At 39.2% G+C, this 24,462-nt stretch overlaps 1 protein-coding gene across 4 annotated transcripts; it reads left to right on the top strand.

Moving 5' to 3' along the window:
• On the top strand, positions 1-24,462 carry RIPK2 (receptor interacting serine/threonine kinase 2). Of its 4 annotated transcripts, XR_011139288.1 has the most exons (12): positions 27-324; positions 3,771-3,924; positions 5,184-5,339; positions 7,731-7,888; positions 11,030-11,079; positions 11,412-11,573; positions 14,588-14,673; positions 14,841-14,936; positions 15,573-15,678; positions 20,283-20,447; positions 21,864-22,409; positions 22,811-24,462. XR_011139288.1 is itself a non-coding variant. In XM_068933092.1 (11 exons), the coding sequence occupies exons 1-11, from the start codon at positions 137-139 to the stop codon at positions 22,187-22,189; spliced, it is 1,647 nt and encodes a 548-aa protein (XP_068789193.1). In that variant the 5' UTR covers positions 1-136; the 3' UTR covers positions 22,190-22,470. The 4 variants fall into 4 exon arrangements, 3 of the variants coding, with proteins under 3 accessions (XP_068789193.1, XP_068789192.1, XP_068789194.1); XM_068933092.1 differs by lacking the exon at positions 22,811-24,462 and having other exon boundaries at positions 1-324; positions 21,864-22,470; XM_068933091.1 differs by lacking the exon at positions 22,811-24,462 and having other exon boundaries at positions 28-324; positions 14,811-14,936; positions 21,864-22,470.

The following is a 24,462-nucleotide window of genomic DNA, read 5'->3' as shown; positions in this document are numbered from 1 at the left end:
GTCCCGGCCTCGGCGCCGGGCGCGGCGGGGTGTTGCGTCGCGCCGCGTCAGGTCGGGTCGGGTCGGGTCGGGTCGGGTCGGGTGGCGCCTCCCCCGCGGGGCCGTGGAGTCGCGCCTCCCGCGGCGCAGTGCGAGGATGAGCGGCGGGGAGGGTGGCGGCCAGGCGGGCGCCATCAGCTGCGCCCTGCCCTCCATCCCCTCCAACAAGCTGCCGGACCTGCGCTTCCTCAGCCGCGGCGCCTACGGCACCGTCTCCGCCGCTCGCCACGCCGACTGGCGGGTCCCGGTGGCCCTCAAGAGCCTGCAGGGGCCGCTGCTCGAGAGGTACCGGCGGGGGCAGGGGCCGCGGCCCCGCGTCGGCTGCTGCGAAGCGGTGGCGTTGTCCACCCGCCCACCCGTGGGCGAGCCGGGGAGGGGAGGGCCCGTGTGGCGGAGCTCTGCGAGCCGGGGGGGGCCGTGTGGCGGAGCTTCGCGAGCCGTGGCGGAGCCGGGGGGGGGCCGTGTGGCGGAGCGAGTTCCGCGAGCTGTGGCAGAGCCGGGGTGGGGGGGGTCCGTGTGGCGGAGCGAGCTCCGCGAGCCGTGGCGGAGCCGGGGTGGGGGGGGTCCGTGTGGCGGAGCGAGCTCCGCGAGCCGTGGCGGAGCCGGGGGGCGGGGGGGTCCGTGTGGCGGAGCTCCGCGGAGCCGGGGGGGGGGGTCCGTGTGGCGGAGCGAGCTCCGCGAGCCGTGGCGGAGCCGGGGGGCGGGGGGGTCCGTGTGGCGGAGCGAGCTCCGCGAGCCGTGGCGGGGGCGGGGGGGTCCGTGTGGCGGAGCGAGCTCCGCGAGCCGTGGTGGAGCCGGGGTGGGGGGGTCCGTGTGGCGGAGCTCCGCGGAGCCGGGGGGGGGGGTCCGTGTGGCGGAGCGAGCTCCGCGAGCCGTGGCGGAGCCGGGGGGCGGGGGGGTCCGTGTGGCGGAGCGAGCTCCGCGAGCCGTGGCGGAGCCGGGGGGCGGGGGGGTCCGTGTGGCGGAGCTCCGCGAGCCGTGGTGGAGCCGGGGTGGGGGGGTCCGTGTGGCGGAGCGAGCTCCGCGAGCCGTGGCGGAGCCCGGGGGGGGGTATAGAGTATATGGAATATGTAGTGTAGTGCATAGAATATATTACTGTGTGCGCTGCCGAGTGCAGGGACCCAGGATAAGCTTCTCCAAGACAAAACATAATAGATTTTTGCCCCAGATCGCAGGTACTGAGACAAGCTGGTTGGGAATGGTAGGTGTGTAGGGCTCTTGCCTACAGGTGATATCTCCCTTAAGCTCTGCAGCTCAGCCGTCGTGTTCCCCGCTCTTCTGGGCACCAGGTTGTAGCCTGTTTGCCGCAGGAGTTGTCGTCCTAAATAAGGATGCAGCAGGCTGTAGTTTTCTTCCACCTCTGCCTCCTTCACTCTCTACAGTGCCTCTTTTTTAACCAGGTCGATGCCAGTTCATCTTAGGCTGTTGAAGACTATAAACTTGCCCCTTTTTTTCTTATCTAGGTGACTTTCGCCTCCATGAACTCATTTCTTTGGATCTAGTGTTAGGTGTTCAGGCAGAATAACTTCACTGAAGTACAGATAGCCATGTCTATGTGTGCGTTTGTGTGTGTATGTGTACACCAGAGGGACAGGGGGGTGCATATACCTGCGTGTGTGTATATACATGCATGTAAAAACTTTTCAACTTTCCTCAATGTTTTTTCTTTATATTAAATTATCTGCTTCAATCCCCGCTTATCCTGAATATAGCGCTTCTCCTTTCAAATTGATTGGGAAAGAACAGTCAATAGTATTTCTAGCCTTGCCAGAATTTAGATCAGTGTGACATGAAATCCAGGAAGTTTTGACAAAGGGGGAAACTGAGGCAGTCAGAACAACTCAGCCCTCAGCCGTGGATCATGCAGAGCTCGGAAATGCTACGAGAATAACCTAAAGCTGTAAGAAATGCTGCGCCTGAGTTTTTGTGACAAGAAAATTGTCAGTGGTGTTGTAGGTAGCGTAAGAGTTTGGTCTGTAAGTGCTGTCAGGAAAAGGGAAGTTCACAGTGCAGTTAACTCCCCAAACAGGAAGCCTGCGCTGTGCATCCCAGAATTTGGTCTGTGCGACCTGCTGAGCAGCAGAGCCTGTTTGGAAGCTGTTGTGGGCTTGCACTAGCTTTGGCATTACTCAATGCTCTTCCGCTATGGAGCGGAGAAAGGTGAACTAATTTATAGATCCAGGAACAACCCTCGGTATGTTGCAACTTGTTTCCCAGTTACAGCAGAATCTCATGCAGATCTGCCTCATAGCCTGGGAAAACCCCTACTTTCTCTAAGCTAGTGTTTTTTGGAAGGAGAGAGTTACATCCCTGGCTTTCCTTGAGGCCTGCCTTTTCCCTCAGATCATTTTCTAGAGTTTCCTGTAACAGGAGGGTTTTTTTTTTTCTCCATCATGAAGATGTTTTGCTTTCTATTTCCTACATATTGAAAGCAATTTCACATACCTCTAAATTTTAAATTCTTCTGTCATAAAAGCAGCAAGCTTTAGTTTTCTAGGCTTCCTTTTTTCCCCCATGTACTCTGAAGGCCTTCTGATTGTGAGGGCTAGGTCTGCACTGACGGGTCCAGACAGACTTGAACTCTTCTGTCGATCCAGCGCAGGGCACAGACTAAAGCCAGCTCTCATCTGGGAGCGGTATGGCCGTATTAATATGGCAGTGCACTGAGCAAATCTTGATCGGCGTTGACTGTTAGCCTGTGTGCAGCCCTGCACACCTGATGGCTTCTGAATCAGGCTGCCTGGTCAGTCTTAGATGGGCTGCAATAGTCCAGCATTTGGATATCCCAGTCATGCACTTGTATCTGTACCAGGCTCCACTGATGTAAAAGCTAAATCTTTTTTTCTTAGAATTATCTTTCTTAGTCCGAGTATCCTCAGTATTAATAACCTGTTTGTTCAAGAACTTTTGAGACATAAAACGTGTCAAAAAATTGTCTTCGTTATTCTTAGGAACAGAAGTGTACTCTTACTTTGTTTTAAATAAAATTTCAGCTGCTTATATTCGTATGCAGCAAGGTATACTTACATGTTTGTAAAGATGCCTCAAGTTCACGTTTATGAGGAGGCTTGGCCTTAGCAAAGAATATTCACACCACCGAATTCAGGTGGTCAGGTGTCAGGTCAGCTTCGCTGTGCTCCCTGTATAATCAGAGAGCACTTTCTCCAGAGGCCAATTCAAACAGGGCCCAGTCTAAGAGAAGAGTTTATGTGATGACAAAGCATACTTGATCATTACTTTTCCTTCAGAAACTGAAATTGTACTCCTTTAACCGACATTATTTTAGTGCACAGCAGTGCTGACTGAGTTAAAACAATTGGAGACCTGTGAGCAAAGTGTTAAATTCTCCATTTTACAGTAGACAAATAGTGGTCGTCCTTGAAAACTCAATATTTGAAGATGGGCAGTAAAATAGGATAAATATAGTTAGATATTACTGTCATTATGGTTAGACAGGATGGTAGAAGTTGGAGTTCTCGTTATGTCCTCATTTACTGGAAACACGGAGGAAATGTGTTGTGTGGTACAACAAAACTAGAGAAGCTATCTTGTGCTTGCATTTGTAGATTCTAATTTGTCTTTCCGTATTTTGTTATAGAAACTGCGTAGTAGGAAATAAATTGTGAAAGATGGTGCTACTGCATATAGGAACACAATTATATAAAGTGAATTGAATGAACCTTACCTTTGCAGTATTAGTACAGTAACCCCTTTTTTCCTTTTTCTTTAAGTGATAGAAACCACCTTCTGAAAGAAGCAGAGATATTACACAAAGCCAGGTTTAGTTACATTCTGCCAATTTTAGGAATTTGCAATGAGCCTGAATTTCTGGGGATAGTAACAGAGTACATGACAAATGGATCATTAAACCAGCTTTTACATGGGGTAAGTCTGCTTGAAGCTCTTCAATACAATCCCTGGTTGGTTCAAATATACTGTGATATCCATTCTAAAGGGAAGTGGTGTAGTAAAATTTAATATTAATAATATTTCAAGTTAAAGAACAGCCAGCATTGGTACTGGTTTTCATTGCTCAGACTTTCTTCTCCCTAAAAAGACAGCTGAAGTCAGTAGACTTCAGTTTTAATACGCTCTTTCCTTTAATACTCTGCTCTGTAACTCGCTTAATGACGAATTATTATATATAGTCACTTAAAAAAATCTCTGAGGTTCTCTAGTTAGAAGCAGAAGTAGTTACGCTCACTTCGGTCTGTGTTTCAGAAATGTTGGCAGTGTAAATATCACAAAAAGATGGATTTATCTCCTTAAGATGACCTTTTTTAAAAAAATTGAATATTTTGACTCTATATTTGCGAATATTGCAAATCTAAGCAGATACGGATATTTCTGTTGGGCCTTACTTTCAAGCGTAGGTCAGCTTGTGCTGAGCTCTCAGCTGCTTCCGCTAGCTTGATCTGAGCATCCCATGTTCTAGTTTAAAGCTACTGCAGTTGTCTCCACAGCACTGTACCTCTTCTGTACCTTTAATCGGTACATACCTCATGCCTTAGAGAAGTCAACTGTGTATTTTTCGTAAAGGCATTAGTCTCGGTGTAACTTTAATATTTCAGTGGAAAATTCCTGCAATATTTGTTGGTGTACTTATATTTTCAAAGGTGGCATTTTATGATTAGTTTCACAGTATCTGGAAAAGGCACAGAAGTAAACTCAAAAAATTTCAGTTGAGTTTTGCCTGTACACTGACATGCAGAATGACTTTGACCTGGCATGTCCGTTCCTTCCCTCCCCCACCATGTCAACTGAAGATACGATTCTTGCTTTCCTTTGAATAATACTTATAGTCTGTGGGTTACAAGTGTCATGTAGGAGTTCATCTGTCAATCTTATTTCCATATGAGTAGCATGGTAAATGTGCTATTAACACATTATGTATAGCAGTCATGAGCTATTACATGAATGACAGGCAATGGGAATGTAACTTTGCATGATTGAGAATCATACTTTTGTTTTAACAGCTGATCAATTTCAATGCTCAGTTATACTTTTGTAAGGAGTTGACATAATAAATGCTTTTAAAGAGTACTGGTTGTGCAAGTCGCTTTCTTCTTATTGTAACGGTCTGCATTGTGTTGTTAGATCAGAACAGAGAGTTACGTTTTGGTTTTGTGGGTTTATTTTGGTAGAAAGATGTATATCCGGACATTCCCTGGTGCCTGAGATTCCGAATCCTTTATGAAATTGCTTTGGGAGTAAACTATTTGCACAACATGAATCCTCCGTTGCTGCACCACGACTTGAAGACGCAGAATATTTTGCTGGATGATGAGTTTCATGTTAAGGTAGAGTTATTTAAATCTTTTGTTCTTCAGCATCTGGAATTAGCCAGTGTTTAACTATCACAGAGGAGAAAGAGTGAGGACATGGCCATGTGGAGGGGACATAGTTATATGCCTTTGTTGTATCCTTGCAGACAGAACTTTCCAGTTTCTTTGAAAACTGTTCTGCTTAAGTGTGGATTTGAGCCATCGGAAAAAAAACAGGTCTCCAGAATTTGGGCTGTTTGTGCCATAGCAGTGTCCGATACTCAATAGTAGTGATGCTTTCCTATGAAAACCTTCCAGGAGTACCTGTGCCTAGACTTTTTTGAGTAGTAAAGAGAAAGTATTCCTGCCTAAGGTGCTCTGGCAAATTCATTCTGGAGGACAGTGGTACCAAATTCTAAAGTTAATGCCATTTGATATTTACCACGCAATATGTACATATCCTGCTAGAGTGTAGTATAGGAATATGTAAAACTTAACTGTGAAATTCGAACATCCCAGTACCTTTTATGAAGCAACGTAATTGCTTTCAGAGCAAACAAATATGCATGGAGAAACAGTGTTAGTTTAAAAGCTTAATTTTGCCTTTTAAACTCTCACTGCCCTGATGTGAAAAAAGACAGTAAAAGTACTAGTGATAGAATGCTTCCATAATTTCAGTAGGATTGTTGTTTTTTTTTTTTTTGGTAAAAGGAACAATACTTGCTTAAGTTTTGTTTCCTTTTCAGATCCTCTGTTTCTAGAACTGATAGAATGTACTCCTAAATTTGAGAAATAAGAGGTATCTTGCATTTAATTTGTACTTGAATGGCTAATGCTTCAGATGATACCATGTGGTGTAGTTTGTAAGTCCTCTGAGCAAAGGCCCTGTGCCGATTTCTTAATAATAACCACTTGGAGGCCTCCATTCCAAAGATGTTTTTCTTGGCAGCAAGGCAGCTTACGCAGCTTCCTCCCTGCTCGCACCCTCAGCAGGTCACTCCTCCTCTGCTCAGTTGTGCTGATATCACCATCTCTGGAGCTTCCTGATAAACCTGACTGGGGAACTGCTCCAAGTGTTTTCTTTTTCATGCGCTCTTTTTTTTTTCTTTTTAATCTCTGTTAGCACTGGTGCTATCTGGTACTCTGCCTGACCACACATTAATAGTTGCTGTGCTACAAAAAAAGAAGGGAAGGGGTTAACTCTGTATACCTTCCGAACGAAAAGTCTCTGGACATCTGTTTTTTTTAAGCTGTTTTTTAGGGTGAAGCAAGATTCTCTAATTTAGTACAGCTTTCAGGAAATTTAAGGAAAGTTATCATATGTAGTATGTAGAAAGAGTTGCATGTGTATAAAATTAATAACACTATTGGATCTACTGAGGATATCTGAACAGTTACAGGGAGGAAGTTACACTGATGAAGCTGAGTTGTAGAGATTAAAAGGTTGCTTGGGTTTTTTTTTTGTTTTTTTTTGTTTTTACTATGGATTTTGTTTGTATGCTCTCCAGAAAATTTATTTCTATCATCTTAATTGCCACAGCGCTCCCACAGGCAGCTTTGTTCAGAATCGTTTTGCTCTTGCATATACACTGGACAAGTCCAAAGCTTGTACCTGGCTACATCTTTCTTCCTGATACGCTGGACGCTTTTCAGCTCAGACAGCTAGTTTATTCTTCCACATCCCTTTTCTCCTATCTTTAATCTAGACTATCATTTTGCTCCCTGACTTGTGGAAGTCTGGGAATGCAAATTAAAGTCAATTAATTCTATTTGGAGATGTACTGTAAACCCTGTAGGAAAGGACAAGGAGATGGTTTTGGGAAGGCCGCAGAGTGCACAGTAAGCAAAATATTTGGTAACTTTTTACAGCACAGAATTTCAGAATACTAATTTTGCTAATTCCAGATAAATGTTTCATAGTTCTGGGGATGCCCTAATCTTATTCTGTAAGAATGGCTTACAGAATGGACTGCCCTAATCTTATTCTGTAAGAGCAACTGCCTCAGGATGTCTGCAGGCTCAGATATATAGAGCTATTTTGATTTATAATGAATCTGGTCTTTTCCTCGCAAGCCAGGGGGCTAGAAATACACAATGGCTCTCTGTTTGCTTGTTTTTAATGAAAGTAAGTGATTTTCTGGAACCATTCTCAGACAGGACAGAAATCCACAGTAAATTCTCCAGCTGTAGAATATATGAAATCCTTCCGTAAAAGAGCAATGGGATAGGGCAGGATTATAGCAGTAGCATAAGTCGTGAATTGGAGATACTGTTTTCTGTTGCTCTGACAACGACACGCTTTTTACATGCCAAGTTAAGGATTTTAAACTAACTGTTCTTTCAGGTATATTTCCAAGATTTATAAAAACAATTAATAAATAAATCCAGTTCTTCTTCTTCTCATAATGACTGATTTGTCCTTTCCAGATTGCAGATTTTGGCTTGTCAAAATGGCGTGTGGTATCTATGTCACAATCACGAAGCGAAACTTCTTTGCCAGAAGGAGGGACTATTATCTACATGCCACCTGAAGATTACAATCCCAGTCAGAAAAGCCGTGCAAGTGTAAAACATGATATCTACAGGTACCTCACGTTGCTCTCAAGTGCACTTTGCAATTTGAATTCAAATTTGAGTTACTGAACTTAAATTTTAGTGCATTTTCAGCAATATTATTATTTCCAGGAATACTGTACCCGTGATAGGCAAAATGAATAAGAGGGGAAAAAAATCTGAGTGCTAGCTGGAATTTTTGATCATCCATTTCTCTAGGAAACACTGTGACAAGTATAACGCTCCAGAAATTAAACTGTAACGGTGGAAATAGAAAAAGGAGACTGGTTTCTATAAATTAAAGTTTATCCATAGAGACAATGTAGGGAGAAAATAAAGTGTTTACACCTTTATGTCTATTCACATACCCTTGTAATTAATGTACATCAATTAACATAATTTGCAGGATATACTTGGGGGAGAGAAGAAAAACATATTTCTGGAAAGGGGTTAGAAGAAAAGGCAGGGTAATGGGAGTGGGGGAAGTATAGAGAGATTCTACTAAAAGGATAACTTACTTTATGAAAGTTCAGGTAGATTTGCATCAGTCAGCTCTCCTGAGTAGTATCTGGCAGTAGTAGAGTAGTGGCTACCTATATTAAAAAGATGATTACTCTTAGGGTATGAGAGGTATGACGGCTCATTTGAAGAGGTTCTGAGACCTCGGATCGTCTGAACAATCACGGAGGGAATTGTCGTTAGGAAATGGAGATTTAGCAGCTTTGAAGAGGCATGTCACTGTGATGAAGCCCATCTCTCTGTTGTGCTGTACTACCTTTAGCTTCAGCTAACTTTGACAGGATTGTATTTTGGTGAGAGATGAGCCAATCTCAGAGGGACTTACTGATTGCTGGAGAGAGCATTAATTCTTTTAATTATCCCATAAGGAACACACAAAGCTCCTTGACGTTCCTATCCAGAGAATAGGGAGGGTAATATACCTGCTTTTCTTACCCTTCGAGGACAAAATCTGATCTAGGACAGCGTTGGAAAGGACTGATGGTATATAATGGGGAGAGAAGGAACAGTGTGATGTCTTAAAAGTCATCTCTTCTGGCTCTTGATTTTAGAGGATTTGACGTATGGCTGGTGTATTAATGAATGAATAGAGATAAGAGAGACAAAAAGGTTTGTTAGAAAAAATTGAGTGCAGAAGAATAAGAACTGAATGGGAGAAAACAGGAAAAGATAAGTAGAAGGAGCTTAGAAAAGTGTTAAATGAGGAAGGAAACAGATTATTTGAAAAGAGAGAACATAGGACTGAAGAAAACAATATAAGAAGATATGCCAGTTCAAGATGGGAAGACATGAGCATAGAGAGACAGTGAAGGAAGCGATCACCAGAAAGGTCGTGTAGAAAAATCTCTGCGCAGTAGCAGAAGGAGATGTTATAAAGAAGAATCAATAAAGGAGAACATGAATAATGGAAAGGGAAATCAGCAAGAAGTGATTTGCTGCAGTGTTGCAGAATAGAGAGAATAATGTTTAATTATAGATCGATTCTGAATTGAATGAAATGCTGGATGTCTAGTTAATTGATTGCAGCAGATAAGTCTGAATATTGTTGAGATATTAAACCTACTTTGTGGGTAAGGATCTTTCTTAAGGAAACAAATCTTAAAAAAAATAAAATAAAATAAAAAGCTGAGCAGTATTAACTTTTGTAAAAGTAACAATTTGCCATGACAAATAAATCAATATTCTTGAATTTTTCAGGAATACATGAAGAGGTCTTTCTAACAAGAATTGGTTTTAATAAAAGTTATCAAAATTATTATTAACAGTGATGACACAAATCACTGTGAATTGAATAAGTCTTTAGGAAGGCATAATTAAATGATTGATTTTTAAGTGTGAGTTATATGCTTGCTTAATTTTTTTTATTCTTATTATTTGGTAGCTGTTAAATTACACAAAGCTTAGAGGCAATTAAGTATAACCTGTATAAAAAAATTTGGTATTTCTTGGTGATCTAGGAAAATATCTTTATGTACTGTTATTTGAGTAGTTGAAAAAAACACTCACTCTGATAAATGTAATTAATCTTAAAACAAATAATTCCTTTACTTAAAAGTTTCGTAAAACAGTTTCAATAGAAATTGGATTACAATTTTTTAAAAGTAACATTTAAACTTTTTAAAAATCAAAGTGTAAATGTTCTGAAAAAATAAGAGAGAAGAGATGAGTTTATAAGGATATGTTTTACATTGACTGCCGGTTTCTTAAGCAGTGAAGTACTTTTGCTCACTCCTTTTAGATTTTAGAACTACTAGATTAATTTGTACCATGAAATTCCTGTCCTTAAATAGGACAGCCGGATCTGTTTTGTTCATGCTGTTTTATTTTTTCATTTGCTTTAACTGCATTGATGACTTCTACATAAAAAGTCAAAATACTTCCTTTAGATGAAATAATCTAATATAACTTAAATTAAAAACCTTTTGATTCATATATCCTGATGACTGAAGAGCGCAGTTGTTCTCCTAAAGGTGGAACACATTGGTATGCACTGAGCTGCTTCCCATTCCAGCTGATGTGAATGAGAAAAAAATACCTCTGTTTTGGTGTGTGGGCAGATGCGGCTCCAGTCAGTCAGCTATAGGTCTGGGTGGTCCTCCCAAGAGTCTCTTTGACTAAAGTGAACGCTGCCTGTGAAGTGACATCTCTCCCTACTGAAATGACTGTGAGTGTCCATAGCATGGACATCTGCCTGTGGGACTGGGGGCGCTTGCTGGGTGCGAGCCCACCTGCCAGGTAGGCCTAGGTGAGCACCGTCCCCCTGCAGGGTCTTGCTCTCTGGGGAGCGTCCAAGGGCGGCAGTGAGACTTGAGGTTGCGTACCAAGATTTAAACTGCGTGCTTTATATTTCAGTCTGTATGTAATTCATTGCATGCAGTGGAGCAGGGCTGGTACGTATCTGGAAGATAAGCTTACACTCCATGTAGCTTTTCTGTGTTTAAAATTACAAACTAGTCCCAGTTGAAGTCGCTGATAATAGTCCTGCTAGTATTCATACGTTTGGGGCATCGTTGTAGCGAGCTGTAGTCAGTCCAGTGTGTGCCATGCGGGATCATTTTAGCGAAATGTTTTTAGTAAAATTTAAAGCTGAGCACATTGCTTTATCAGGTGGCAGTCTAAGGTAATGTATTTTAAACTTTTAATATTTTAAACAGCTATGCAATTATTATGTGGGAGGTGATGACAAGGAAGCAGCCTTTTGAAGGTAAGATCGTGTCTTTCAATTTATTTTTCTAGCTTTACATATAGCTAAAGCTGACATCTTGGCACCTGAGAACTTCATTTTAGGGGTTACTTTGTAATCATCAGGCTTGTAAGTCTGTTGAATAACAGATTGAGTTATTTCTCAAATTAAACTCTCTGTTTTTTTGAAGTGCCATGTTGTTTGATAAATTCCAAATACATTTTTTGTAAAAGAAACGTTGCTTCCTTTTGGTGAACTATAAATACTGTGGCCGCAATCTAAATTATTCTTCCTGTAGTAAACTATTTATATTGCATATATTTCTAATGAATGCACGATATCTATTTTGACAGAAGTTATAAACCCCTTGCAGATAATGTATAGTGTGTCACAAGGACAGCGACTAGACTTAAGTAAAGAAAGTTTATCAATGGACATTCCTCACCGAGCACTCATCATAAGACTGATAGCAAGTGGATGGGCGCAAAACCCAGACGAAAGACCATCGTTCTTAAGTGAGTTTACCTTGCATAATGAAAGAAAAGATTTTTAAGTTGCCAGATTTCTGTCTAGCGCGTTATTTATAGAGCACTGTTGCAGTCGCAAAAGGGAAATGGTACAGACATCAAAAGTTACATCAGGTCAGTCATGTTGAATAAACATCATGTGGTAGGATGCTTGTATGCTTCCATCATGTCTGTAAACAGACATTTATGAATGGAACTGCATATATGCAATAAAACCAACTTGTTAGTTGGAGTCTTTTACATCTGTTGTCGCTGCAGTTTCCCTGTGGAAAAGTAACACGGTTTAACTACTTGCGCTTCAGTTTTTGTTTATTTTTGAAGGGCAGATTTTGTTTTAAGGAGGAGTGAAAAAAGTGAAACATACAATGAACCCTGTGGGATTTGTGAGCAATCTGGTGAACACACCAGGAAATTGTTGCGCATCAGATGAGCTATAGTGACTTCATCTTGCATTTGCATAATGTCAGTGTAAATCTTTTTCACTGATACTTAATCTAGAACGTTCTAAATTTTTGTTTCTTTGGTTGTTTCACTGCTGGGAATGAGCAGGAGCTGTGGTTGAACCCACACGCTTAACTTGCTCACGTGCTTTTCATCCTTCATTTGAAAGCGTGAAAGCCTTTTTAATTTTGTGGTGACTTTTGGCTTATGTTTGGCTGTTGTGTAAAAGTAATGCCATCCAAATTGGCAGACAGCAATTACCAATTTCAAATGCAAAACTTGCTCTTTTTAGTGTTGGTTTGGTCCCACGTGTCAGCGTTGTGAATCTGACAGTGGTTCATGCAACTGTCTAGTTGTGCTTGTTGAATTTGAGCGTACTTTAAGAACTCCCTCCCACTCTTAGCAAACGTGATGCTATATTGTGTAGGGAAAGCTGGATTGCGTTGGATAAGCAAAAAATAAAATATGGAAGTTACTACAAGTATTCAAATTCAGAACAGTAAAAACAGCTGTGGATTAAACAATCCTATATTGTAAGGTTTTCCTCACTGCTTAGATTGAAGATGAAATGCCTCATACCTGAAATACCTGTCTTGTCTTTTTTCTTTTTTTATGTGGCAAATATAGGTTAAAAATATTTCATTTTTAAATTTGGAGAGTAGGAGCTGGATTATTATTTTTAAAACCATTATAAGCTTACCTTTTTAAGTTGGAAAGTGTTAGGAAACTACTGTTCAGACATCTCAGAAATAAATGTTCATAATTACAGGATTTTGGACCAGTTTGCAGAGGAAAAATTGGAGACACATCCAAACACAGCATCTTGGTGTTCAGTTGTGTAGGTGATATGGTCTAAAATGAATGGCATGCCCTTTTTGAGGCATTGTTATTTTTACAGTGGAGAACATTTTGAAATGTACTGTTATTTTGCAGCGAGTCGGTTTGTTTGATTTTAATTTGTGGATTTTTTTCCTCCAAGCAAGGAAATAATATCTGTTCTCAGTATTTTCTAAAATCAAAAAGAATAAATACGTCACAGTATTTCCTTAGGCATTCTTGTTTTCCTGTGTCAGTGAACAAAAAGAGAAAACAACAACAAAAAAGATAAAGTCTGTGGTCGTACTGACGGAGTAATTGCCTGGGGTATGTAGTAGAGTGTGAGCTATCTTGGTTTCTGTTATTACTGCCATGCTTATTTTAAGATGATCCTTTAAGAAAACATGCATTGCTTTTTCCCTTTTTTTTCTACTTTACTCTTATAAAAAGAAAGAGGAAGTAAAGCTATACTTTTTAAGTTCATACAATAACTGTTGCAAAATTAAGGGAACTAAAGCTCACGGAATGGGAAATTTTGTAATTACCGTAACACAGGAAAAAAAAAAAAACCCAAACCCTCTTTTTCTTAAATAAACTTTAAATAGAAAAGCTTATATAATTAATCTATTCCTTTTATAAAAGAAGGGACAAAGACTACTTTTTCTCCTGTTTTTGAATCGTTCTGTATTTTTGATAACTCAAGTCTTGAAACATGTATTTACAACTTAATAATAGCCAATAAAAATGAATGATACCCATGCTTTGGTATTGAAAGTGGATTGCCAAACCTACAAACTCTTTTTTAGCTGATGCAAGAAAACAAGAATCCCACAAGAACATGTGTCTTGAGGATGCCAGTGAAAGAAAGTTACTATGAGAAAACTATGGCAAAACTACAGTAAAAAATAAAAATACATTACTAAAGTAACATTGTGACAGATTGGTTCTGTTAAATGTGTTTTGCAGGATCAGTGACGCTCGTAGGGAAAGAGCATAAGTTCTGATACGCTATTGTCCTTTTTTGAGGTTTTCTTAGAGTTGAGCATAGTTTCAAAGAGGTGTTTCTATAATACAGTCATCTCGAAACTGAAATATTAGTTCTGTAAACCTTTAAGCATTGGAGAATAAGGGAGTACAGCACAACCTGTCACTTGCTTTTTGAATTGTCATGTGCCTCTCTATGTAAGCAGATGTCTCAGTTTCTCTGATATGCTGCTGTTCTTGGTGAGTTCATAGTCACTATCATTTGAATTCACTGGATGTGATAGGTCAGTACCTTGGCTATCACTGTCTTTTCTGGCCTTGCCTCACAGCATCTGTTTTGGATCTTACTGTGTGGATTCTTCATTTATTTAATTTTCTTTAGACCTCTTTTGGAGCAGAAAGACAGGAAGCCACTCTGAGGTCTTGTGCTTGGAATATAGCAAACCCATCAATCTATCCGTTCCAGGCATGCAGGACTTGCAATCTGGCACAGTCCTGGATCTCTTTTGGTACAGAGCGCTGAGGTACCCAGGCTTTTGATCAGGACAGGGTTTGTTTCAATACTATAAAAACTGTTGCATTTTGAACAGGTGAGAGCAAAAAACCTCTGTTCAGCAGCATAGGTACTTTGATATCTATCAACAGAGAAAATAATTTGGTAAACGTAAGAAAGTACGTTTTCAAATATAACAAAGCTTTAGCAATGTAAAAACTTAATATCCACATTAAATCGTTCAGCAAAGTATTCTTTCTTTATTTAGAATGTTTAATAGACCTTGAACCAGTCCTGAGAACATTTGATGAAATAGCTATGCTGGAAGCAGTAATTCTGTTAAAGAGATCAAAGGTAAGTAGCTTTTGTTGCAGTCATAGAAAATGAGTTGCAAGCATTTCTTTTAGCAAGCAAAAGTTATTTCACCGTTTATCGAATCTTGTATCTGGTTTAAGCGCGTGCTTGTGCAGACCTGTCATCTTCTCTTATAGGCAAAAGTTAATACAACACGTCTCTTTCAGTTGCTATATGAATCACAGTGTATTCACAAGAGTGGAAAGAAAACACACGCGGATCAGACATCTCTTAATATACCTCTGAATCTTAATCCACAAGAGGTAAAGATTTTAGATGTTGCGTATGGTCCTTCCTTGGTATATCAGCATCATTAAAGATCTTGGGAGCTTTAAAAGGGGGAGGGAGAGGTTAATTTAGTAAAAGGGAATTGTTCTGCAGTTTACCTTCTTATGCAGTCGGGGAAGGCATAAGGTTCATTGGTTGAGTCAGGCTGCAACGTATGCATAAACATACAGATGGAGATAGTAAAGGGTGGGTGAGCAGAAATAAGGCCGTGTTCAGTGTATCCTCAAAGTGTGGAAGAGCATCTGTTCTACGAGGAACGCTGTACACAATGTCAGCAACTTGGATTGCAGGAGATTGTCTTCTGCTCCCTTCCATCTCCCTGGAGCTTGCTTATATAGGATCGTATAGATTTTTTTTTTTTATTTTTGATTCTTAATGGTGCTTCTGTTCGTTCTTACTAATAGTCAAACTTGTATACAAAATGGTTGTCAGCTTTGCAAAAACACAGGTATCAGCTGTATTTTTTTCCTGTCTTAGTGTATTTTAATTGTGCTATCCACTGAGCATTAAGACCATAGGGAAAAGACAATGATGGGAAGGTATTCTATAAATCATTGTAGCTTCTTATTTATTTAATGTACATTTTCATTATATAACTGGATTCATTTCAGGAAATGCATTCTGCCTCCATACAATACGATGCACTTCCCCTTCGGAGCATCCCTCCAGATGAATCAACATTCAAGTCTGCTCCCAAGTACAATATCCTCTCATCAGGTAGGGACATTCATGACTTCATATAAATTAAGTTACCACTGCGGCTTTATGCTCCCATTGTGAGGTTGTATTTGTATAGTTGGTAGTTGGATCTCTGTTTATGTCAGAAAAGAAGTCTGTTTTATTGCTGTAAACTTAGTGCTCTGACTCAAAAACAAGTGTATTCTAGCTCTGACTTTCTTTTTCTGTCACTTGGCAAATCCAAAACCTCACAGCTTCAGTTTTCCTGTTCTGGGTAATGAGCGCAGTGATACTGTTTACTATTCCTTTCAAACTCTTGGCAGTTTAGTTAGTTGTTCATGAAGTGCTCCTAAAAATTAAATTAAAAACATTTTGAGGGGCTCCCACAGCTGTGTAAACTGAAAGTTTCTGATATAGCCTCTAGATCGTTTCTCATTCAATAAATAAAAAGGCTTGGAAAAGTATCAGATCTTTTGCAGTTATCACCTTTTGTTGATAATCTCAAAGTTTGAACAAAAGCTGCCAAATTCCTAAACAAAACTCAATTTTGAAGTGCTGTTGACATCAGAGGATCAAAATGCATGCATCCATAGCATCAAAATGCTATGGGACCCAGATGGAACAGCAATACAATGTGAAACTAAAATTGCATTCAAGTTTTTTTTGCTTTGTGAAAGAATGCACACTTGTATATTTCAAAAGATCGAAGCATCCTTTGGCATTGCAGGGACCAATGGTGTGAAAGCACACAAGACAATTCATTTTACTGCTGTAAAGTGGGGCATCAAGGGTATGCTGGGACACTGCAAAACTAGAGATATTCTGGCAGAAATAGGAAGAAAGCAGTTGCTCTTTCTAGCTCCTGTTACAACAAATCTGCAGTTCTAAGCAGGTATTCCATGTACTAGAAAGATATAAAGACAGTCTGCAATTCCAGGGAAAATACAAATTCTAGGAGACTTCAGGGATTTGAGTTAGTAAATGGCAGCAAGTAAGTACGCTGTAGTTCACTGCCTTTCAATCCAAGTGTTCATCAATATGCATACCCTAGAAATCTTAAAAATGAAGAATAACATTTAGTTACTAAGCTTAATAGGAATATTGTGACAAATTTGAGAAAATGGAATATTATATTGAATGTGAGTTTGGAGCGTAAGTTTAATGAGATAAGATAATGATAAATGTTGGCCCCTCTTGCTGCTGATTCCTGTTTTTAAACTACCATATCTGCCTGTGGGGATCATCGAGGAGATTATGGTGGCTCTGTAAAGGACCACCAACTGATCAGACTATGTTGTGTGTATATATAGGTACTGTACAGACTGTGAAAATAGTATCTATTAAATTGTTTGTCACAGGTTGTCCACCCTGATTATAAAATCATGCTATTGTCTATGTGCAAAATATATCAGGGCTTAATGAAGGAGAGCAATTCTGCTCATGGCATTGATCTGTGATCTGTTTCTAACCACAATTAGAAACAATGAAATTGCCATAATGACAGTTTAAGCCCTATCAGCTTTGCAAAAGTTGATGAGAATCTCTTGTTTTCTTATCTGTACTGCCTAGAAAAAATACATGACACTCTTAATATACTTTTCATTCTTCATTGTTTCATTTAATTCTTTGTGGAAGGATACAAGAGATAACGTTCCATAATTCATTTTGGTGGGACCTAGATGCGCTGTCCTCGTTATTCTGGACACTGTAAATATTGAGATAGCTATAGTCTGTCCTGAAAAATTTGCTTCTCAAGAAAACAGGAAATTCATGCTGATGACAATGAATCAGGAATGACAATGAATCAAGTACAAGATGCAAGATGCAAAATTGTATCAACAGTGAAAATCAAAAGCTTGGAGCTGTTGTCTGCTCTAGCTGTTTAAATGTTGCGTGATTTGTTTCAGGTGCTACAGCAGAAGGGATACCACTATATCCCTGTCGTTACTAGCAAATATTTCACTCAAACTGTTTTATCTGCAGACATTTAACAACATTCTAACCTTATAATTTTCCCTTGTATGAATCTTTCAGTCCAAAAATGTTTTCAGTTTTGTAATTTACGTAAGTCTGACTTTTGCAAGCTGCAGCCCAACATTGCAGCATTTTTATCACAGACATTTTAAGGAGTGATATTTTGGAAATGTTAATTCTGAATCAAAACTATAATTAAATTAATTTATCTACTGTTCTTGGATTTTGCTGAGCGTTTGGGAACAAGCTAAACGTTCTTTTCAGGATTTATATTTCAGTTGAGGAATGTGCCATATATATTCTAGAATCATACTATGCCTCGAAGCAGTGCACCAATATAAAAAGGTACTGACTGGAGCTGCATCTCCTCCTTTATGACTTGCTTCTGCACTGGTAGGTTCTGCACAGGAAACTGTTTTTCCATCTGCAACTTCATAGTCACACTTAGGTGATATAGAAATAGATCTTTAATATTAAGTTCAGCACTAGGTCTGGAGAGTACCTCCTGGGTCATCAGGTCCAATCTTTTAGTATTGCAGGCACTCATGTCATAGAACCTTGTTTATAAACTAGTCAAGTTCCAAGTAAAAAGTCTATGTTATTACTTTGTCAGTGTCTGCATCAGATAATTTTATGATGAAAAACAAAATAGGCATCCTTCTTACTTTGCCAAAATTAGATGCAGTTGTTCCAGCAGAAAATCTGTTCCTAGGTGGTTGTTGGCAAGAGATGAGTTTGGCACAGCACTGGGGGAGAAGTTAATGACTATAGATTTTACTTGAGTTTTTTTTCCCCCTAACCGTGTCAGGAAACGTTTTTAGGAGCTTGTTTCATCAGGATTAAGAACTGACTTCTAACTTCCAGTCTCAGTTTTTTTCTGGCCAGTTTATCCCACTTGGTTTTGGGCATTCCTTTAAGCGTAAGTAGCTGTTTTGCCTCCCTCCCATTTCATTTCTGGTACAGAGAGAAATCCTTTTGGACCCTGTGTTTTGCCAGGTAAAAAGAGCATGCTCTTTTTGAAGTCCATTCATAAAATTGGCTTCTTCATTCTTCTGGTATCTTGCTTGTAAGTGTTATAGCTTAAATTAGTGAACTAAGGCTACCAGACCTCTGCACTTAGTATTATAAAAGAGATGTTACAAGTGTTTGCTGTCTCAAATAAAAACTTTACTTGAAATATCTTGGAATTTTATTTTGTCTTTCTCACAAGCATTCTTTGTTACAGAATAATCTGCTTAGATTTTTTTTTCCTCATCCTAATTCAGAATCACTAGCCCCAGCTTAAAGCAGAACTCTTGATCTCTTATTTTGTACTGCCTAATTTCTACTTCTGTTTCTCCAGTCTTCTAGGTCAACCTATTCTTTCTGAATAACATCTGCCAATGTCATTAGTATGTTTCTATTTTTTATGCTATGGTCACTGATCAAGATCGTTCTTCCATTCTGGTACAATCTCAGTAGTTTTGTCTCTGTTATTAAAGATCTTTGTGTCTTTAGAGGTCTATAGCCATCTATCCCAGCAGAACTTCTAAAAATCCTTTCCTTCCTAAAGGGATTTTTTACTCAGAGCTATTCTCTCCTCCTTTTCTCGTTCATGCAGATGACCTCTGCTGCATCATATGTATATAGTTCTGCCCTACTGACTTTCTCTATATCTTTCCTAAATAAAATACTAGTAACTGTGACTTCTAGTCCACCATTTTTTTGATAATCAGAGTGTAATTTCTTTCACCTTTACCTGTTCCCATTCCTTGGCCACGTTCTTCCACAGATCAACATCCTCATCTAGGAAGCTACGTTCAGGTCGCCCACATTTGATAGCTATACTTTTATCCTGAGTTGTGCATGGAGCTACCTTTCTTCGTTGTGTCCTTAGATGTTCATCTGAATTCCTGCATCTGCATCTCTGTTTCTTAATTTCTCTGAAGCTCTTTATCAAGTGAAACCATGAGAGTCTGTAATGAGAACCGCATACAGAATTAGGCATATGCCATGTACTTTGTGTGTGATTGGCTACTTGTCATCCCTTCCTGAGTCATCCCTATTGCTGCTTCCTATCTACTGTCACATTTTTATTCTAGTTGATCCTAAAAAAAGAAACAATTAAACTTCCTACCTAATAAAATTCCCTTGTTTTCTTTCTTTGTAAAAGTTCACATGAAGCTTTCTTGAAGTTATATGCTATCTTGACAGACTGCCAAAAGCTTCCATTGGCCTCCCACTGAATGTCACTGTTAGTCTTCATGTTCTTTCCCTCTACTTCAGTCTTTCTTTTAACTTTTGTTGTACTGTCAAAATCATCAAAATTAGTCAGCTTTCACACTAACTCCTAGCTACCTCTCCAAACATTTTGAAAAATCATTTTTGGTCTTCCAATCCCTACAAAATTTTGTGCTGAGCAGAGCTTTTTAAAGTTCACATCTACCAGATATGTTTTTTCTACCAATGTTGTTTTTAAAAGAAAACAAAACACAAAAAATTACAAACACTCAAACCCTGATAGAACACAATGGACATAAATATACTGAGAACCTAACTGCAAGGAATAACGTGTTGATGTTTGAAGAGAACTTAAGTTGTGTGTATTTTGTTTTATGTAATTGTTCTAAACAGTCTCTGATGGCTGTATTCTATTTGAACACAGAAGTAGTAAAGCTCTTTCTTTTAAGATGGAAATTCGGGAGATCTACACTCCAGCAGCAGTCAGAGCATGGATGAAAATTTCTCTGTTACCCAGAGTGCTAAACTACTTGTGCATCCATACAGTTCTTCTGCCTCATCTGACAAGAGTATTTCAAGTGCCTCAAATCTGCGGTCATCACCAATTCCTTCAGGTATAGCAAATATTGATATAATTCCCAGGCCCATAGTTAGTGTCTTATGATTGAATATATGCGTGTATGAAATAGAAACTAGAACTGTTGTTCATCTGTAGCATAAAAACAAAGTATGCTTCAAGTAAAGAATGCTCATAATTATGTCCTTGCAGCTTTATATTCTAAAGTGAGTAAAACTGATGTACAATTTGATGTAAGTACATGTACACCTATAGTTCCTAACTTTATCCTTTTCTTTCAAGCAACCCTAATACTGCTGCTTTGGCTCTCCTTTCTCCCATTCCCTTTACCAATATCATTTCCCCTTTCTCCTACTGCTTTAGGAGCACTACAATCCAGTGAATTGGGAAAGGAAGTTTTCTAGAGGTAGTGAGAGCTCTCGCTTATCCCCACTCTATGGACTTGTCACTTGCCTCTTAGTAAAGATGGGGCAAAGAGAAGCAGCAGCTGTGCTCAGCATCTCATCTCTAATGGTTGGGTATTAGTTAGGAATCACTGGATATTTTTTCTATGTATCAAATAGTCATTAAAAATGTGTTCCCAAAAGAATGAAAACAAAAAGAAACTTTAATGCATGTTAACCTTATTCAGTGATTTTTCTTTTTTTTTTTTTTTGGAGCACTCTAAACGAACTCTTTTCATTCTCACCTCAAGCCATTCAATGATTCTAAGGTTCAGTCTTAAATGCTTCATATTTTTAGATGTCTGTCATGATCTAAATTGTCCCATTTAAACTAGCCTCAATGGAGTCTAGAACTTGATTTTATAAGAAGTGGTGTATGCTTTGTTCCATTAAACAAGTTCCCTTTTTCTGTACAACTACAGCACAGGAAAAGGGGATGTGAGAGGTACACACACAATGTGTGTGGAACACTTGTCATCTTGGGGTCCTCATCCATATTAGCACTAAAAGTAATTAACATTGATGTGGGTATTTGAGAATTTGGAAAATACCTTGACTGAGACTGTGAGCGATTGCTCAGAAAGGCATTCACTTAAAAATACTTTTAGAAAGAGTAGACTAGCAGCAACAAGTAAAAAATGTCAAGAGAAAGAACAAAGCTTTTTTTTTTTTTTAGTCATCTAGAGGAGTATCTGCACACAATCTTGAACCAGATGCAGGTCCCTACTGTGGCGGGGAGCTCCTACCAAAATGAGGGTCTTGCACTGTTTCACTCTATGAGTGCTCTGCTTTAAGAGGGTATAGAGAAAACTATAGATACACTTTCAGTAAACTTTTTCCAGCGGGATTTTTACGGAGGTTACCACCTTGTCTCTTTTTACTACCAGGCTGGGTATTTCTCATCAAAAAGCAATTTTTAAAGAGCTCATTTTTTTCGTTTTACATCACTATTAATCGACAGATGGTTGCAATACTAATTAATTTTTCTTTTAAATCCTCCCCAACCTCAGATTTTGTTTTGGAAACCATACAACACAATGTAGCTCATCAATGGATCCAAAGTAAAAGAGAAGAAATTATTGATCAGATGACTGAAGCATGTTTGAATCAGTCACTAGATGCTCTTCTATCAAGATTTTTACTCATGAAGGAAGACTATGAACTTATAAGTACCAAACCTACAAGGACATCAAAAGTCCGACAACTGCTTGATACATCAGATAGTCAAGGAGAGGAATTTGCCAGAATTATAATACAAAAGTTGAAAGATAACAAGCAGCTAGGACTTCAACCTTATCCAGACATTGTATCTAATTCTCTAAGACTGCATCTTTAAATGTATTGTTTCTATATGAAGCCATGTGAATATTTCTTACGAAAAGGATTCTTGTTTCTCTGCGGTAGTTTTATATCTATACTGCTTTGTCTTTACTATGAGTTCGTATAGTCTGAGAAATGACTTTGGGTTCATCTAGACCGCATTTGGTGAGTTACCAGTTAATCAGTTGGAGGGCAGCCATAAAGCCAAACACATGCCACTTATTGATTCAATACATGTAAGTATTTTGTTTATACATGACAAAGAAAAAACATTAAATATTCCATGTTTTACATTTTTTTCTGTTTATACATAGCCTTTCCTTTCAGTTCACAGCATTCAAAAAACCTTTCACTAAAGCGTATTTCCTGTTTAGCATATCTTCCACAGAAATCAATGCCAATTGGTGTTGGTTGTTCTCCTCCATCTGGTCTCTCCTATAGAGAATGAATTCTAGGTGCTCTATTTATGGGCTGGTATGGTGTGTTTATAATAGATTTCCTTCTTTTAGCCATACTGAGCACTCCTCCCAAGATATCTGAGAAGAGCTGTAAGCAGGAAGACACTTATGTTGTATTTTACAGGATTTTTATTGTGTTTTTATTGTGTTTTGTCTTGTTTTTCCCATTTTGTTGCTAGGGCAAGCGCTTCAGACTACTGCACGTGAAGAGCATTGAGTCAAAGGAGGAGCCCAGGGGACAAGAAAGACATTGTGCTGATCATCATTGTTGTGCTAAAAACTGATCTGTTAGAAAGGGTGGAGCTTTGCCTGGCTGGGTTACATCTTAAATTCCTCTCACAAGTATGATGAGAGTCACTTACAGCTTGTAATGTACAAGGGAACCCTGATTTAATGCCTCTTACCTTTGTGGTCTGACATAAATACCTCTTGTCTCATGTTGCTAGATCAAACTTCCAGTTTAATTTTTTTTTTAGTATTTACATGAGGAGCCACAGTTTAGGTCTGAACAAAGATCAGGTATGCACTGCCATGCCCGGTTAGTAGTAAAGTGCATGGGTCTTTATGTGGCGGACACCGTGGAGGCAGCAGAGGTAATGTCCTGACTGACATAACCTTCTCTGGACAACAGTCAGTACCATCCCTTTCCATCTCAAGGATGTTGCTAAAACGTAGAGGCATAAATGGGGCCACCTGAGACTAAAAGATATGTGGGGTTTTTGCTCGTTTCAGAAAGCTTTCATGATTTGACTTGAGTAGCTTTAAGCACTGTAAAAAAAATTACTCTTTAATTTGCTGGAACACAGCACTTAAAAATGATTTCCGTTTTAAAGGCACTAATAAGTAATTACAAATTCTATTAGCATTAGCTAAAATTTGAGAAAATTCCGAGTTCTAGTACAGGAAAGCTGATATCTGCTTAAACTGTCTTATGAAAAGGAGCAGATAAATGAGAAGTACCAAATGATGGCTGTTTGGAAACCAATGGAGTTGTTGATCTGCCCCATTTCAATAAGATTCAAGGTTCAGTATGTGCAATACTGGTTACCAACAGTTTACCTTAGACTTTTTTCAGTATCTGCCATAACTTATTTTGTGAACTGAATTACAATAATGTGATATATAAGTTAATGGTTAGAAGGGCTTTTTGTAGATTTTTTTAAAGTAAGTTCTTGCCGTAAACTGGAAATTTCTATTTTATCCTGCTTCTTTGTTTTCATCTCCCTTTTAACGCTTGAAGATTGTAAAATTCTAACTGGAGCATAGTTAGCTGAGAACAGGGCAGTAGGGTAAAGAACGGGTGTGTTTTTGGTAAAGCAGGCTTGACGATGACCAGCAGGGACAGGCTCTGAGGCTCTGGTGCCAACCTTGCCAGTAGGAGTGTGATTCCAGACCTGTGCATTTCATTACAAATCACATTCCAAGCCATGTGTGTCTATTATCAATAACTAGTGTGCCTAAAGAAAGATTTGTTTCATGCAGAGATTTCATGAATCTGAAATGTTACTAAATAATTAAGGCTATAGGAACAGGAATGAGGAAAAAGCAACGAATGTTGTTACATCAAGTTTCAACTACATGCTAGTGTTCTTTGTATTCTCTGTTCTCTAATTGTTTTCCTTTCTTCTTTGAGCTATTTTATTCCTGCGTCTCAGTCTTGTTTCCTGAGATGCTGATTCAGATTTCCTTGACTTTCTTAAACTACATTGATGGATCTTATTAAATATATATGCTGGTAAGAGGGTTTCATGGTTAGATTAATAAGAAAAGCCTCCTGAAATTTCCCTTTTGGCAACACAGAACACTACAGAAAATAAACTTTAAAAAATTG

The sequence above is a fragment of the Struthio camelus genome, chromosome 2, assembly GCF_040807025.1.
Source record: "Struthio camelus isolate bStrCam1 chromosome 2, bStrCam1.hap1, whole genome shotgun sequence".
In the NCBI taxonomy this organism is placed as follows: domain Eukaryota; kingdom Metazoa; phylum Chordata; class Aves; order Struthioniformes; family Struthionidae; genus Struthio; species Struthio camelus.
The sequence above is the reverse complement of the archived record's forward strand: the minus strand, read 5'-3'. Positions and strand labels throughout refer to the sequence as shown.

Excerpts from the sequence above, each read along its gene's own strand:
- RIPK2 (XM_068933091.1), top strand. The coding sequence starts at position 137 with ATGAGCGGCGGGGAGGGTGGCGGCCAGGCGGGCGCCATCAGCTGCGCC. Across the intron at positions 325-3,770 it reads CAGGGGCCGCTGCTCGAGAG|TGATAGAAACCACCTTCTGA; the intron begins GTACCGGCGGGG and ends TTTTTCTTTAAG. Across the intron at positions 7,889-11,029 it reads GTAAAACATGATATCTACAG|CTATGCAATTATTATGTGGG; the intron begins GTACCTCACGTT and ends TATTTTAAACAG.